The sequence below is a fragment of the Camelus dromedarius genome, chromosome 8 (assembly GCF_036321535.1).
Source record: "Camelus dromedarius isolate mCamDro1 chromosome 8, mCamDro1.pat, whole genome shotgun sequence".
Classification (NCBI taxonomy): Eukaryota; Metazoa; Chordata; class Mammalia; order Artiodactyla; family Camelidae; genus Camelus; species Camelus dromedarius.
Window position 1 is genome coordinate 68,879,689 of NC_087443.1, and position 15,164 is coordinate 68,894,852.

A 15,164-nucleotide genomic window follows, 5' to 3' on the forward strand; every position below is an offset into this window, starting at 1 on the left:
GGGGTTTAATATTATTTCATTGTTGAGCTATTTGCCTTGTTCCCAGAGAAAGACTAAATCTATAGCAATAGACTCACAAGTAGAGATATGGGTTAAGTGTCTCCTGGATTAATTCTACATGTTCTCGCACTGGACCACCAGATCTTATTTTTGAGTAGGTTAAAGAAATTTCCTACTTGAGCATTAATATTTAATGATTAATTAATCAATCATTAGTATTTACTGAGCCCAAGCCGTGTGCCTGACACTGAGGTATAGGCGCTGTATTTACTGCTCAGTAGGGCCACGTGGGGCCTGTCCCAGCCCCAGCCCCAAGGCTCCCTCCCGATGCAGAGTTCAGTCACAGACGAGTACACCAGAACTGACATTGTGATAGTTTATTCCTTGGCAGAGGCCATGTAAATACTGAGGCAAATCAGATCCATTTTGCAAAGGAAGAGATTCTTAACAACATGGATTAAGCAGTGAACTGGGAAGTGGGGAAAGATGTATTTGATAGGCCTTTTGGTAGAATTTTTTCACTAGGGCTGCTAAAAATGTAAAAGTTTCAAAATTTTGAATGAGGGTGAAAATATAGCCTGAACTCAAGCTCTCTTGCTGTATAATAAATGTTCTAGAAAACTGGTATGTGAGGATCCTTATCAGCAGGGCCCTAAAACTGCCAGATTCTAGGGGAGGAATAAGGTCGCTGCGCGCCCCACTGCTCTGAGGCCGCCAGCCCAAAGTAATAAACCATTAATGTGACCAACCATCACCAGCACGACTGCTGCCTGGATCTGGCAGACAGCTCTTCCGGGATGAGCCTGAGTGACCCTGGGCTACTCACTAGTGCGGGTGTTCTGTAGCCAGATCTGCACCCAACAGAAGGTTCTCAAAGGTGCCATTTGTTTGTTTCTCCAGATAAAAGGAGTTGGAGGGCAGCTGGCGTTTCCACACATGCAGTTAAGAGTTGTAGGATGGTTTTTCCCGCCGGAATTAAAGGGAGGTTCAGATGCAGTAAGACTTCTGTCCGTATGCACGGGGCGAGAGTTGCAGAGGGCTCCCCCAGGAACCGCTGACACCTTTTCTGTGCCTGAACATCGTTCAGATTACTGTTCAGGCACTGCAGTCTGACCTCCCTCAGAAAGTTCTTGAATCTTGTCAGTTGCTTTCAGATAACGTTGGTTTCATGCCCAATCTCATGCCATTTTCCTGTGCTTTCCTTGAGGTCCATTTTACCATTTTCCAAGGTCCATTTTACCTTGAGACCCTGAGATGGTGCTGTTTTTAAAACCTTGTCCTGATACCCTTTTGATGAGCACGTGCTCACCTCCTGTAAAACAAGCCTTCCAGGAAGTGAGATGGACCATGAGGTTGATAAGAGGCAGGCAGAGCCTACTCTGCCACCTCCAGGGGTGCACCCAGATTCCTCTCAAAATGCATTCAGTGAGTACTTCTGTTAAGGCCTGTCCGTGCATGTGAAAACTAAAGATACACAGTTTGGGAATATTGACAGTTTTGAAGTAGAGTGCTTATGCAGTTTGGGATGCTGGTTGAATGACTAAATGTTACTTAGCCCTTTGCCTTTGTAGACGTCTATTCCATGTTTACTTGATGCAGCCAGAAAGCATCACATTTTCCAAAAGTAAATCCAGTAAAACCCTGTGCATAATTCTTTTTACAGAGTTGAGACGCTTTAACCCTTAGACCAATTGCTCCCTGCCCCAAACCTAAGGGTCTTTGGCTTCAAGATGGCAGTATTTCTGTTTCTCATGTCCCTCTGCCACACCTTTGTTTTCTCACACTACCCTTAGCTCCAGTTTTTGCTCTGGCTTAATTTGCTGCCTGTGGGGCACTTCAGAATCAGGCCCTTTGTTTGCTCTGGGATGGTTTCTTTGCCATTTAATATGCTTTGTTTCCTGTTCTTTCACTTCTCAACAAGAGGGTTCTGGCCGCTCTGTGGGTTCTGGGAAATCCATAACTTTTGTGGCTCTATTATGCATCCTCCTTTGGTTTTTTTTGTTTTATTTTGTTTTGTTTTTAATGTGAGCACCTTGCATTATCATTTGGGGGACTGGATGCAAAGAATTTGAATTGGGCTCCCATAGATTAGGGAAACAGTCTACCCATCAACTTCTAATTTTATAGGCCAGGGAATTGAACATTCAATCAAAAATTAAGCATATTTTCTCTGGCAGAAAGCCAGTAGGGAGGAGAGCTGGAATGGGAACCCAAAACTTCACCTCCAAAGCAGTGCTCGCTCCACTGCCCTGGGCGTCTCCCACTGCACACTGCTGAGCGCTGAAGTCTCCATTTCTCTCTGCGTGGAATTCAAAGTTGTCTTTGTGCCTTGTGTGTTTACCACTGAGACATGCTGTACAGGGTAACTCACGAGTTAATTCACGTTTTTAAAGGTCACTTACTATGGAGAGTTACCAAGCATCGGAGCCACAAAGATGAATAAGGCAAGTCCTTGGAAGCAAGAGGCTCACAAGCCCTTTGGGATGAAGGTCCTTCGTGGTAACTATTTTTTAAATTTCCACAGGTCTTTGCAAAGGAGGCGTTGCCAGGGTGACAAAAGCAGTTGTCCAGCCTCTCTGTATTAAAAGCCTCTACTGTTCGTCTCTGCCTCACGCAGCACCCTCCAGGACCTGGGCCGCCTGATTTTCCGCCTCCCCACGCCCACACCTGATAGAAAGACACACTGACTAAACTTTGACGTGAAGAAGTTCAAAGAAACTGATGTCTCCACCAGTATTGTATAGTTTCAGCCTTTTTACTTCTCAATCATGGAATGAAAATGTGAAACACCCCCAACTAAAGATTTAAAACTGTCAGGAACATCCAGCATTTAAATGGGGCTTCTCTAAGGTAAACCTGCTTAGGCAAAGGCGTGCCGGTAAATGTTACCAACCAATCTGAACAGGTAGGGGAGAGGGCTGTCAGCTGTGAAACGCCCACTTTCACCAGGGCTTGGTCTGCTCTTCTCAAACCCCTGCTCTGTCTAGAGTGGCACAGGCCACCCCGACTTGTGGCTACTGAACACTTAAAATGTGGCTAGTCCAAATGGAGCTGTGCTGAAAATGTGAAGTGCAACAGAATTCCAAAGACTTAGCTTAAAATAGCTCTTATATTGATTACATGTTGAGATAATATTTGGGAGCTACTGGGTAATTAAATTAAGTTCACCTGTTCCTTTTCAAGTTAATGTGGCTACTAGACTCTTTAAAATCACCTGTGGCTTGCATTGTATTGCATCACCTGCCTGGGACAATGTCCGTCTAGAGGCAGAGACCCTCCCCCTCTCTCCCCACAGAGCATTTAGACCTGCAGTCAAGTTCCCCTGCACAGGTGCTCATGAGTTAACGTCTGCTGCTCGGGTGCAGCTGTGTTTTTACATTTGGGTGCTCAGTAAATGTTATTGGGAGGAACGAATGAGGTGAAAAATTGAAGCCTCTTTTTCTCTTTGGTGAAGTTTGCAACTTTACATTAGCCGGGGCCACTTTTGTTGGAAGCTGTCCATATGGGGAAGGTTGGAAACCAATTGAGAACCACCAAGGGAAATGTGATGTTTTTAGGATTTTTTGAAAAGGAAAGGTGTAAAAACAAAATTATTATTAGTCTATCAGATAGATATTTACAAGAATACAAGAATAATGGGAAAGGGACATGCAAAAGAGGAAACAGGTCAGTCTTCCTGGGGCAGTTTGATAATACACAGCAAAAGCCTTAATTACACACACACACACGCGCGCCCTACAGCTCTTTCTTGCAAGGGATTAATTGGACAAAAGCACAAATATCTAACTTACAGGGGAAAGGGGGTAGAAAGGGATAAACTGGGAGTTCCAGATTTGCAAATATTTACTATATGTTAAATAGATAAACAAGTTCCTCTGTATAGCAGGGAACTATATTCAATATCTTGTAGTAAACTTTTTCAATTACAAAAGAGCGGATAGGTGAATAGATTAAGCACACTAGAACAGTAAGTGTAGCTAAAAGCACAGAAAGATGTTCAAGAAGGGAAATAGAAAAGCTGATTATGACACTGCATGGAATGAACTAAAATTTTTTTCATGTGGAGGATGACGCTGGAAGAACTAACAGCATAGTGTCAACAGCGATTATCTCTGGGTAGTTGTGTAGGTGTGGTTTGCTTCTTGGTATCTTTTTTTTTTTGTAACGATCCCACATCATGTAATGACACTTTTGATGGCATTTGGGAACTACAGATGATGCAATAGTAGCCAACGTTTACTGAGTGCTTACTATGCAAAAGACATTGTGCTACTTTGCTCTGCGGTGTTTGGTTTAAAAAAATCAGAGCACCTTCCAAACTTAAACGAGGATGCTGGCCAAATAGGCCCGCTTATTACCGCCCAACTGCAATAACAGGACAGACAGGTAAACAAACGGCAATTGCCATGACAAATAGAAACGATGCCAAAGTCAACATTTTCGCACGGGTCGCAGCAATAAATCCTGCGGAGTCTAGAGCAGATGGCTTAGTGTTCCTTGCTGCACCGCTCGGAGGCTGGGAGACCAGAGCACAAGTAAGCACCTTTGTTTTATTTGCCGACCTTGGCCAGCTCATTGTTTAAAAAAGAAAGAGGCGCTGCGAGCCGGGTTTCCAAAAGCGCGATGCGCCCTCCTTGGGAAAGCGACCCCAAGAGGGTCGGCCGCGCCGCGCTCTCCGCCTCCCCTCGAGGAGGAACACAGGTGTCCCACGTGGCTCCCGCCCCGGCGGCCCCTTCCCCGGGCTCGCAGCGCCCCCTGGCCCGAGCCGGGTCCTGCGGCGCGCTCTTCGCCGCGCGGGTCCGGATGAGCCCAGCCCCGAGGGGTCTGCGCGCGGCGTCCCGGCTCTCGGCCTGGGGGGGGGCGCCGCTTCCCTCCTCGCGCTGGCGGGGGCGGAGAGCCCCGCCCCCAGGCGTGCCGGCCCGGCGTGCCGAGACCGTGCGGCCCCGCGTGGACGCGGCGTCGGCGCGGCGGGGTGGGTTCCGCTTTGTCTGCGCTCCACCTGAGCGCGGGGAAGTTGGCGTTCCGAGGCAGGGCGCACCTAGCGCGCGCGCTCTCCGGGATCCCCGCGGTCCGCCCCGGGCGAGCCGGCGGGGGCGCCTAGGGAGCCGGGGAGCAGCCCCTCCCATGGGTCCCCGGCACCAGAGCGCAGAGTCGCGGGGCGCGGACCGCAGGTAAGGGGACAGGGGCTCGGTGTCTGTGGGTGGAGGAGGGAACCACATATTACAGCGGCCCTGCTCAGCACGGTCTTGGAGCCCCTAACCTGGCTCGCCTTTTGAATAAAGGCTTTGGGGACATACCCAAGCCTCCCTCCTCCCATTTTACACCGCATATGCAGGTGTTAAAGTCACTTCCGTGCCATTTTCCCAAGCAGCCGAGTGCCCTCATCCAGGTCTCTGCGTGCAGAGTCTGAGAAGGGCCTGCTGCCCTGAGAAACTTGCCCTTGGTCTATGGGAAGGCCAAGGGATGTATCCTCCATGGTGATTTCACCTGTTGGGACTCCCCCCCCCCCCCCCCCCCCCCCCGCCACTGGCCAGCTAGCCCGGCCCTGCTTCCTGCACTTCTCCAGCTCGGAGCCTGGCTCTTGGGATGAGAAAGGGAACAGGCTCAGAACTGCACTTTAGAAACTTGCCAGGGTGGCCACCCAGGCAGAAGGGAAGGGAGGAGGGCACCTTGCTGTCCTCTCATTGTGGAATCTGTGGCTGTCGAACTGAGAGGGGTCTTTCCACGGGGACACCATGCATTGTGTTTGGTGTCTTGGACTGAATAATCAGAACCTGTACAATTTTCAAATGATGTAGTCCTTTAAAAACAACCCCCCTAGAACTTCTAAGTGTTTTATAAATTGAAGTCTAAAAATTCGAGGTCTGCTTTTGCTTCCACTGTGAGATTATATTAAGAAATGTTTATTTATTGAGAAAAGAATCTGGAGAAGAGAAGGAAGCAGAAAACTCGAGAGATCGCTGCAGTTGGCAAAGGTCTTGGGAGTTAATTTATAAATGCTGCTGGCTTTCAGTAGCCTGCAGCCATTCTTTTCCTATGGCTGATGGGGTACAGAACTCCAGTAGGCTGTTCTTTGTGGGGGAACTGGCCCTTGCTCTTCTTTTGTAGAAACCCAGCTCAGAGTCATCTCTTAATGTGTAAGAATTTCCCAGACTAGGTCCCCAGGCACATCCTGAGGGCCAGGGGGATTCCTTCCTTTCTACATCATACCTATCTGTTTGACTGAACACCCATCAAGAACTTTAAGCCTGATTTTAAATTTTCTTTAAATCTGGTTTTTGGTCTATCATCCAGAGCTTCCCCGTTTTCCCTCCCCCTAAAAAGGCTCGGATTCCTGGAATGAATTGGAGTCAGCTGCTCATGTTTTAACAGATGAGGAAACTGAGAGCCAGAGAGGGTAGAAAACTGCTGGAGGGAGAACAGGAGAGCCTGCCGGGAACCCTGACTCCTGGGTTTTTAATGAGCTTCCTTAACAGCATGGCCGTTAATTGGCAAGTGATGACGTTGATTATAAGCTGCTGGTGAAACTGCAAAAGCTTTTTAAGAGTGTGCCCACCAGGTGTGCATCTTATGCAGTATTTTCACTGCATCTCTGACACCTGGGAGGATGCCGGGCACAGGGCAGGTGCTTAATAGTTTTTATTGACTAAGTTAGATTTCATATAATTATACCAGTGGAAGGGTCAGCCACACTATGAGGCATTTAGAGTAGGGGTCCTCACACAGGTACTTAGCAGATCAGTAAAAAAAAGAAAAAGAAAGAAAACTTTTAGTTGGGAACACTGTCACAGAATGGCTGATTGTAAATTTTATCCCACAAGGATTTTTTTTTTTTAAATAAGACACACCCCTCCCAACATCTTCAAGGCTATCAGAAGTCTCTTGGGGACTCTGTACAAGGGACGGGCTACCCTGTGCAACACCCTGCTTCAGCGCCTCCCCAGGCCTGCAAGCTGGGACAGCTGAGCACACGTGAAGTCCCTTCCTTTGATTCACCCCTTCATCTTCCAAACAGCTCCAGTCCGCCTACTCTTCCACCTACACAGCTACCTGCTGGGCTTCCCTGAGTATGGTTACAGTCCTCCTCCCCTCCCTTCCTTTCCTGATCCTGCGTCCCTTCTCTTAACTGGATTTCCCTGATCTCCACTGAGGCCACTTTGCCCTTGCCCAGGGGACTTTGGCTCAGTAAGTCTCATGTGATCCTGGCAACAACTTTTCCAGGTCATTGGGATGGGTAATGTCACCGCCATTTTTGAAAGGAGGAAATTGAGTGACTTAAGTTAAGGAGTTTACCTGAGAGGTTCATGCTCAGGTCTCCGGATGTCAGACTGGTGCTTTGCTGTCCAGCTGTCTACTGCACGCTGCTTGTCTCCTCCGGGCTGCCTGCGAGAAGACCTGGCCCTGACTCTAAACTTGCGATCTGCCAGCTCTTCGACCGTGGGCCCCAGCTTCTCCAAGACTCTTTCCACATGTATAAAAGTGGAAATGATCATGTTGACTCTATAGGGTATAAATATAGTTAAGTTATTTAACACAATGATAATCTTTTACATTTAGAAATTATTATACATTTAGAAAGTCTTTTATTTTCGGGGGGGGCTTTGTTTCACTGGGTCTTTACAACACTTTGTAAAACAAGAGTCACCCCATTTGACAGTTGATTGAAGTGAGGAGGGGGTGGGGGAAGTTGTTGCTTTCAGAGTCACCTGGTTAGAAGCAGAGCTAGTCTGGAACTCTTTTTTCTGGACTTCCAGTCCTGTGTGTGTGCTTTCCAGAGTCCCCTGGCAGTGAACTTGGGTCCTGTACAGCTTCAGTAAAGGGTTTTCAAATACCAGCAAAACAAACATCAAAATCTTTTCTGGCTAAAAATGCCTCTTAGCCAGTACAGTGAGTGTGGGGAGCCTGTGATTTATGTCCATCTGCCCAGCTTTCTCCCCAACCATCCAGGGAGTCAAAGGGCAAATTGTTGGTCCCTTGGTGCTAATTTCTGGTTACCAGACTCTTGGGTTCTGAAAATTTGTGATTCTCTTAAAGGGAGCATAATTGCCCAGAGCAACTTTTAAAATGCTCTTCTTGCCTTATCAAACTAGAAACATGTCCACTTCCCTTGACCGTCAGGGTGAGAGCCAAGTATTTTGCCAAATAGACAAGGAAGATACTTGTTACAGCAAAAGACCAAGGGCTTCCTGGCTGGGGACTTTCACCTCTGATTTTAAGGTCTTCCTGTTCAGGTGTTGACTGTTCTTGTAAAGGGTTCAGATTTCTATCCCACGGATTGAGAGGAGGCTGCCAAGGACTAATCTAATATTCGGGGCTGGAATTGCATTTTGTAAGGAGGTGGCAGTGGTTTCCTTTTTCACCCTGCTTTCATTTTGTTTCCAGTTATAGAGGAGGAGGTGGGCATTGTACTGCAAAACTGCCTTCAGCTGTCATTCCTTTTGCCCGCCTTTCTTCCTGTCTCATGGGAAATGTAATCCCTGGGCAGCGCAGAGTGTGATTTTTTGCTGTGCCCTGCAGCAAACTTCACTCATCTGCTATCCCAGGTGCTGCGTGGAACCAGGATTTGAAGATAACAGTCAAATAAGGGGGTGGGGGATGGGGAGCATCTCGGGCCATGTGTAAGAACCAGAGAGGCCAGGAATAATGTGTGGGATTAGTTTGAGTAATGGAACAGAAAGGAACAAATGTGATGAGCTAGGCATTTGGTAATGGAAGAGGCTTGACAAGGTGTACCTGGGGATGAAGGATCTGTTTCTGCCTCTGGGTTGCGGACCACTCCCGACTGCCTTGTACAAGAATGCAGAGGGTTCTGGAAATCTTCTCATTAGGTGCTGGAGCGTGGGAGTTGCTGGCAGGTATTAGCAGATGGAAGACGGCCAAGGGGTGGGATTCAGGGTGGCAGATTTTTAATTATCCCTTTGTTCCTCTATCCTGACTCCTCAGAGTCAAGAAAGTGACGATTGAACACATCGCTGGGAGGCCAAAAGGGAGTCTGATCCACTTCTTAGCTGTCTAACCTGGGGCAAAAACTCATCACTTCTCCGTGTCTCAGTTTTCTCGTCTGTAAAATGGGGGCAATACACTCTCACAGGCAGGCTGTGCAGATTAGGAGAGAGAAGCCCCGTAAGTACAGAGCCCAGTACTGGGCACTTTAGTGAGTAAATGCTTGCTAGATGGTAGCAGCTCTCGGTTTTTACTGTGGAATTCATCCTTTTAGAGAGTTTTCAGATGTAGAGTTGTATTTAGAATGTTGAATCGGTCTTGCAGGAAAGTTTTGCCATGTGAAGCGGGGGAGCACACTGAATATTTGAGCTGACTGGGTAGGGATAGATAGTAACTATCTACTAACTAACCCTTCACCAGCGTCAAAATCACATTAGTTTCATTTATTTTGGTGTAAAAAAGAACTTGATGAGTGCGGCAAGCACAAAAATTCATCAGGACGTTGTATCTTCCCTCCAGCCCCGCTGCTGGAGGTGAGATGATGCTCAGTTTGCCCAGCAAGCACCCGTCTCACTTGCTTTGTGCCAGGCCCGAGCAGCTTGCTGGGGCTCCAGCAAAGACTGAGATGCAGTCTCTGGTCCCTGGGGCATTTGCCACCTGGCAGGCAGGACAGGTGACTCAGCAGACAGTTTCAGTGTGGGCTGTGTGACAGTGGGGATTGTGTTGGAGGGGACAGGGAGCTGCTGAGGTCCTAGTCAGCACCGGACGACCCAGGCACTTACGAGGGGGCATCTGATTTCTTATATGGATTTGCACATTGCCAACATAAACTTCATTTTAATGAGCAGAAACTTAGGAGGCTCTGGAAAAACATTCATCTGGGCGAGCAGAGACATGTGACAGAGCAAAATGGGTCTGCTTAGGTTTGTCACCTGGCAGAGAGAGGGGCCTGCATTCACTGAGCGTCTTGCTCTGCGGCAGGCACCCTCCCTTTTTTACCTTGTCCTGGCTTTGTGAAAAATTAACAGGCCTGAGCCTCAGAGTCCTGCCTGTGCCCAAGGTTGGAAGCTGTGATCCCAGCAATTCGTCCTGAACTGCAGGGCTAGACAGCACTGAGGAGCGCTCTGCCTTTGCCCTGCCCTGGCCCTCGTCCCCAGGCCTCGCCCCTGCCTGGCTCCCAGGCGGCAGGTGGGGACTTGTCCCGCGGCTCTTGTGTGGAGTAAGGAAAGAAAACACGTCCTTGGGGAAGAGGAAAGTCTGTCTTGATGTCTTGAAAGGCTCAGTGGTAGCCCCTCCACCAGCCAGTGTCCTCTCTGAGTCCCTCTTTCTCCCTTTGATTATGTCTAGGAAACTCTTGCCTGCCTTCCTCTTGCAAGATCGAGTCTTCGATTTTCACTTAGATTTGATGAGGATGTGAATCCACTGAGTTATTTGAAGCCCAGAGACTCTCAGCTGGTTGGGACATTGGATTTAGTTTGCTTCAGAAATGTTTTGAAAACCAACAAGCTGAATAAACAGTAGGGTAAGGTCTGCCCATTGCGGGTCCATGATGGAGGGGAGAGCTAGACGGGATTCTTTTAAAACCAGAAGACACCTTGGCAGCAACTGATCCAACCTCCTCATTTTGCAGGGGGAGGAGCCACGACCCCTCTCAGGATCACATGGCATGAGATGAGAAGGGGGTCCCTGGATCCAGGGTGCAGGCTGTCTGCCACCATGGGGCAGGGGTGGCTCCTACCTGTCGCGGAGTCACCGTGTGCCAGCTCAGTGTAGATGGAGTTCAGGGGGTGGCTCGAGGGCCCTGAGCTGACCTCAGCTCCACGAGTAGCATGGTTAGAGGAAAGTGTGCTGGATTAGGAGCCGGAGATTTCAGCCTTGTTATCACCTAGGACTCCTCCCCTTGTGAGCCTCAGTGACCCCTTCCCGCCATCTCTGAGGTGTACACGGCTCACTCCCTGAGTCTCCTCTTGACTTTCACACCATAGCGCGCCTCCTGAGGCTCGGAGCACAGACCCAGGGGATGGGCATTGTCCACAAAAGCACACTCATACCACTGGTTGTTCCTGTTTCCTGCATTTCGGAGTGAGGTCTGGCCATAGCACCTTGATGAACACAAGCTGGGTCATTTTTAACTTTTCTGCAAATCAGAAGAATCTGTATTTCCTGTTTTGACTTTGAGTTTCAAGGTAGCCATTGCTCTCAGCCCGGTCAGCAAATTCTGTGAATTCAGAGTCGCGTTCTGTTTGGTTTCTGCAGCTGGGAGGTGTGTTTTCATTGTCCAGGCAAAGGTAGTGGAATTGCATCAGACATGTAAGACAGTTCATCTGAGTGAAGGTTAAGTTAAAGGCACTTAGGTGAGTGGCTGAAGAGGACTAGGAGACTCCTGCTGAATGTTTTGGAGAACTGGCCTCCCCAGTGGAGGTTGGCGGGGGTGGGGAGTCGGATGGGTCTGAAGGACCAAGATCTGTAAATGAAAACTCGGGGCTTCTGCCTTGCTATCTCTATTCTTAGGTGCAGGAGGGTGGCCTTTATCTACGATGTTAAAGGGACTTTCTCAGCGCATCAGGTTGGAGTGAGTTTCCCCGCTGCGTGCTGCATGCTTATTATATACCACCTGCAGGGACTGACCTCCTCTCTCATCCCTCATCTCTAGAGGGATGTAAATAAGCTCATTTGTACGTCCCCTGGAATCCTGTAGTATTTCCCTCTCCATATCTCTGCTCAGGATTTCCTCTTCAGAACTATCTCCTGATTGAGCATCAGTGTTATCTGTTTAGCAGAAAGAAATGTGTGTTTCCTTGTTCTTCTAAGTCATTTCTTAAAAGACAGGTTTAATGCAGAAAAACTGTAGGATGAGATCTTGAATGTATTGGATCCCAAAAGACGAAAGAATTTCTAGAACCTATTAAGACATTTTTAGATTTTTTTCCTGCCAAGTTATGCTGGGGGGAAAAAGTCTAAATTTCATCTCTCTGATCCCTTTCAGTTTTTATACTGCATGTACGTTCACCAAAATATAAGTCTGTCTGAATTGTGCATCATATCTTTGTTATTGGAATGATAATGTGTTTCTGGGCTTGCAGATAAAATTAGAAGTAAACTTCAGACATGTGCCCTTATGGAATCAAAGTTGTGGTCTATAATTTCTTATGAAAAGCTCTTGGTTGCCATCCTTAATATCTGTCTCAAAAATCGATAAGTAATCAGACCCTATGGAACTGAATTTTACCCATACTACAAGCATTATTAAGCAATAAAAAGTTTTACAAGAATACTTTTGTTTCTTCCTCAGCTGCATGACTGTTTTTCAGTAATTTGGAAAGTGCAGGCTGGGTGACCTTATTGGGTTTCAGAAAATGAAGACTTTGAAATCATTCAGCCAGTCAGAATCTAACTCCTTGTGAAGAAGTGGAGCCACTGAGAAGGAAGGTCTTTCCCCAGGGTCACCTGGCTGGTCAAGACCCATGATGAGCTGGGACTCAGGTCTCTTAAGTCAGGACACGGCACACCTTGCCAGAGCCTGTGAAGGAGCTGGGGTTTTGGGGGTGGGTGTCTGGGGAAGATGTTAGGCTGTTCTTTAAAATCAAAGTCATTGGATTAACAACACAGTCAAAAAATGGACAAAAGACCTAAACAAACATTTCTCCAGTGAAGACATACAAATGGTCAATAGGCACATGAAGAAATCCTCAATATTGCTAAGTGTCAGAGAAATGCAAATCAAAACTATGAGGTATCACCTCACACCAGGTGGAATGGCCATCATTAAAAGTCCACAAATGATAAATGCTGGAGAGGGTGTGGAGAAAAGGGAGCCCTCCTACATTATCGGTGGGAATGTAGTTTGTTGCAGCCGTTGTGGAAGACAGTATGGAGATTTCTCAAAAGACTAAAAATAGACTCACCATGGGATCCAGCAGTCCCACTCCTGCATATATGTCCAGAGGGAACTCTACTTTGAAAAGATTAACATGCATCCCAGTGTTCATAGCAGCACTATATACAATAGCCAAGACATGGAGACAGCCTAAATGTCCATTGACAGATGACTAGATAAAGAAGTTGTGGAATATTTATGTAATGGAATATTACTCAGCCATAAAAAGGAATGAAATAATACCATTTGCAGCAGCAAAATGGATGGACCTGGGGATTGTCCTACTGAGTGAAGTAAGCCAAAAAAGAGAAAAATACCATATGATATTACTTATATGTAGAATCTTTTTTTTTTAAATGATACAAATGAGCTTATTTACAAAACAGAAACAGACTCACAGATATAGAAAACAAATTTGTGGTTACCAGAGGGGAAGGCAGTGGGTGGAGGGATAAATTGGGAGTTCAGGATTTGCAGATCCTAATTACTATATATAAAACAGATAAACAAGGTCCTACTGTATAGTACTGGGGACTATATTCAATACCTTGTAATAGCCTATAATGAAAAAGAATATGAAAATGTATATATATAAATCATTATGTCATACACTGGAATTAACACAGCACTGTAAACTGACTTTACTGCGATAAAGAATAAATAAAATAACAACAACAACAAAAAGCTTTGCAGGGAAAACCAGAAAAAAAAAAAAGTTAAAAAAACAAAAACCAAAAAACACTAGAGCAGAGTCTTCCATGGCTTTGAGGGAACTTGAGGCTTCTCTAGGCTGCTGTGGTTATCGTGGCGAGGACCAGCCTCTAGGGTCACATTTGTGCCCCAGGAAAGGCTGAGCTGTTGCCATCTTGTTTAGGGGTGTGACTTGGGGAGCTCACAGAGCTGATTACTGCTGCTTTTTTTTTTTCCCTTGTCCTGACCCTATAGTTATGTCAAGATGCCCTCTTTCCTGTTGCTGGAAGCCCTCTGCCTTTTCCTGTTTGCTGGAGGTAAGTTTTCTTGGTGGGAGGGGTGAAGTATTGATTTGGTTTGTCTCACATCGTGTTGATTTTAACTTCTCTTGAGTGCATCAGTGTTTCTCCACTCCATGGCCACCTGCCTTGTTGAAGCCGCATCATCTGGTGCTTGGACCATTGCAGTAGCCCCCAAATGGTCTCCCTGGGTTTACCTGGTCCCCCTCCATCCTGTTATTCATATACCAGCCACTTCAAAATGCAAATCTCGTCATGTCTGGACCCCTCTCCACTCCCATCACCTACCTGAAATTTTAAAGTAATGTCCCATGACTCTTAAGAAGCTCTGCCTGATCTGACCCTCTGCCACCTGGTGTCCCCTCTGGAGCCCCCTCCCTCCATCCTTTGTGCTGCAGCCCACATTCCCTCCAGGCCTGCTCTGCACCCTTGCTCCCTGCCACCCTAGGGGTTCTCAGTTAGCCCCTCTGCCTGGATCACTGCCTCACCCGAACACTGCTGCTCTGGTGAACTCCTGCTCATCCCCTAGCACCATTCCTCCTGGACCCCCAGATCAGGACAGATCCCTTTATTGAAACCTCCTGTAGCCCTGTGTCCCTCTGCTGTGTAGCATTTAACATAGATATGAGTTTATTTCTGTGCAAATTAAAAAAAAATTAGTGTCCATCTTCTCCACCAGATGGACATAAGCTCTATGAGGAACAGACCCTGCCTGCTCTTTGTTCACTGCATGCTGTGTAACCTTGGCACCCAGCCGGGGCTTGGCACACATTCGGTGCTCAAGAAGTAGCTTCATGAAGGAATAATGGGGCAAATCAGTGTTCTTTTTACTTGCCGTTTTGGCCCTCCTGGGTTCTAGCCTCTTTGAAATAAGAGATGGTAGAAAGGAATGGGTGTGTTCTGTGGATTGTTGTCTGACAAGTAAGAACAAGCGGGCTGGGTGGCCGGCTGTCCGAGGCTGGCTCAGGATCGTCCTGTGGTCCCTGAGGCTCGGCTGCGGTTCCTGCCTGGTTTATGTTTCCGCGAGTAGGTGTGCGCACCCTGCGGGGTTGGCTGCTGTCACCACCTGCCTGTTCTCCGGGGCCTCGGAGATGAGAGAGGCTGGAAGAAGGGTGTGGTTGCTCAGCCCACCTCTCCCCCTCTTGAAGTCCCGTGGGTGGACAGTGTAACACAGCAGCTTTATTACCGAGGGATTGGGGAGGAATGAGACTTCTTTGGGGACAGGGCCTGAATGCGGTCCCTGGAGGCCCAGACACAGGACCAGTTCTGTTTCAGCTCATTGTGAACTTCACTCTCTGTAGTCTGTTCAGTTTACAGAGCACTTGATCTGACCACCCCTAGGTTGTACAGATGGG

At 47.5% G+C, this 15,164-nt stretch overlaps 2 protein-coding genes across 5 annotated transcripts in view; both read left to right on the forward strand.

Moving 5' to 3' along the window:
• TDRD1 (tudor domain containing 1) overlaps positions 1-3,142 on the forward strand; it is a 30,774-nt gene extending 27,632 nt beyond the window's left edge. The window contains exon 23 of the mRNA XM_064488451.1: positions 2,525-3,142. The gene's annotated coding sequence lies outside the window, so the exon portion shown is untranslated. The remainder of the gene's footprint in view (positions 1-2,524) is intronic.
• A 1,349-nt stretch (positions 3,143-4,491) lies between these two features.
• Positions 4,492-15,164, forward strand: part of VWA2 (von Willebrand factor A domain containing 2) — a 44,887-nt gene continuing 34,214 nt past the window's right edge. For 3 of the 4 annotated variants that reach the window (XM_064488455.1, XM_064488459.1, XM_064488457.1), the window contains exons 1-2: positions 4,934-5,171; positions 13,766-13,827. In XM_064488455.1, coding sequence (XP_064344525.1) covers positions 5,125-5,171; positions 13,766-13,827 — 109 coding nt within the window. In that variant the 5' untranslated portion in view covers positions 4,934-5,124. Of the gene's footprint in view, positions 4,536-4,933; positions 5,172-13,765; positions 13,828-15,164 lie in introns of those variants that run through there. The other variant, XM_064488458.1, reaches the window with a different exon arrangement.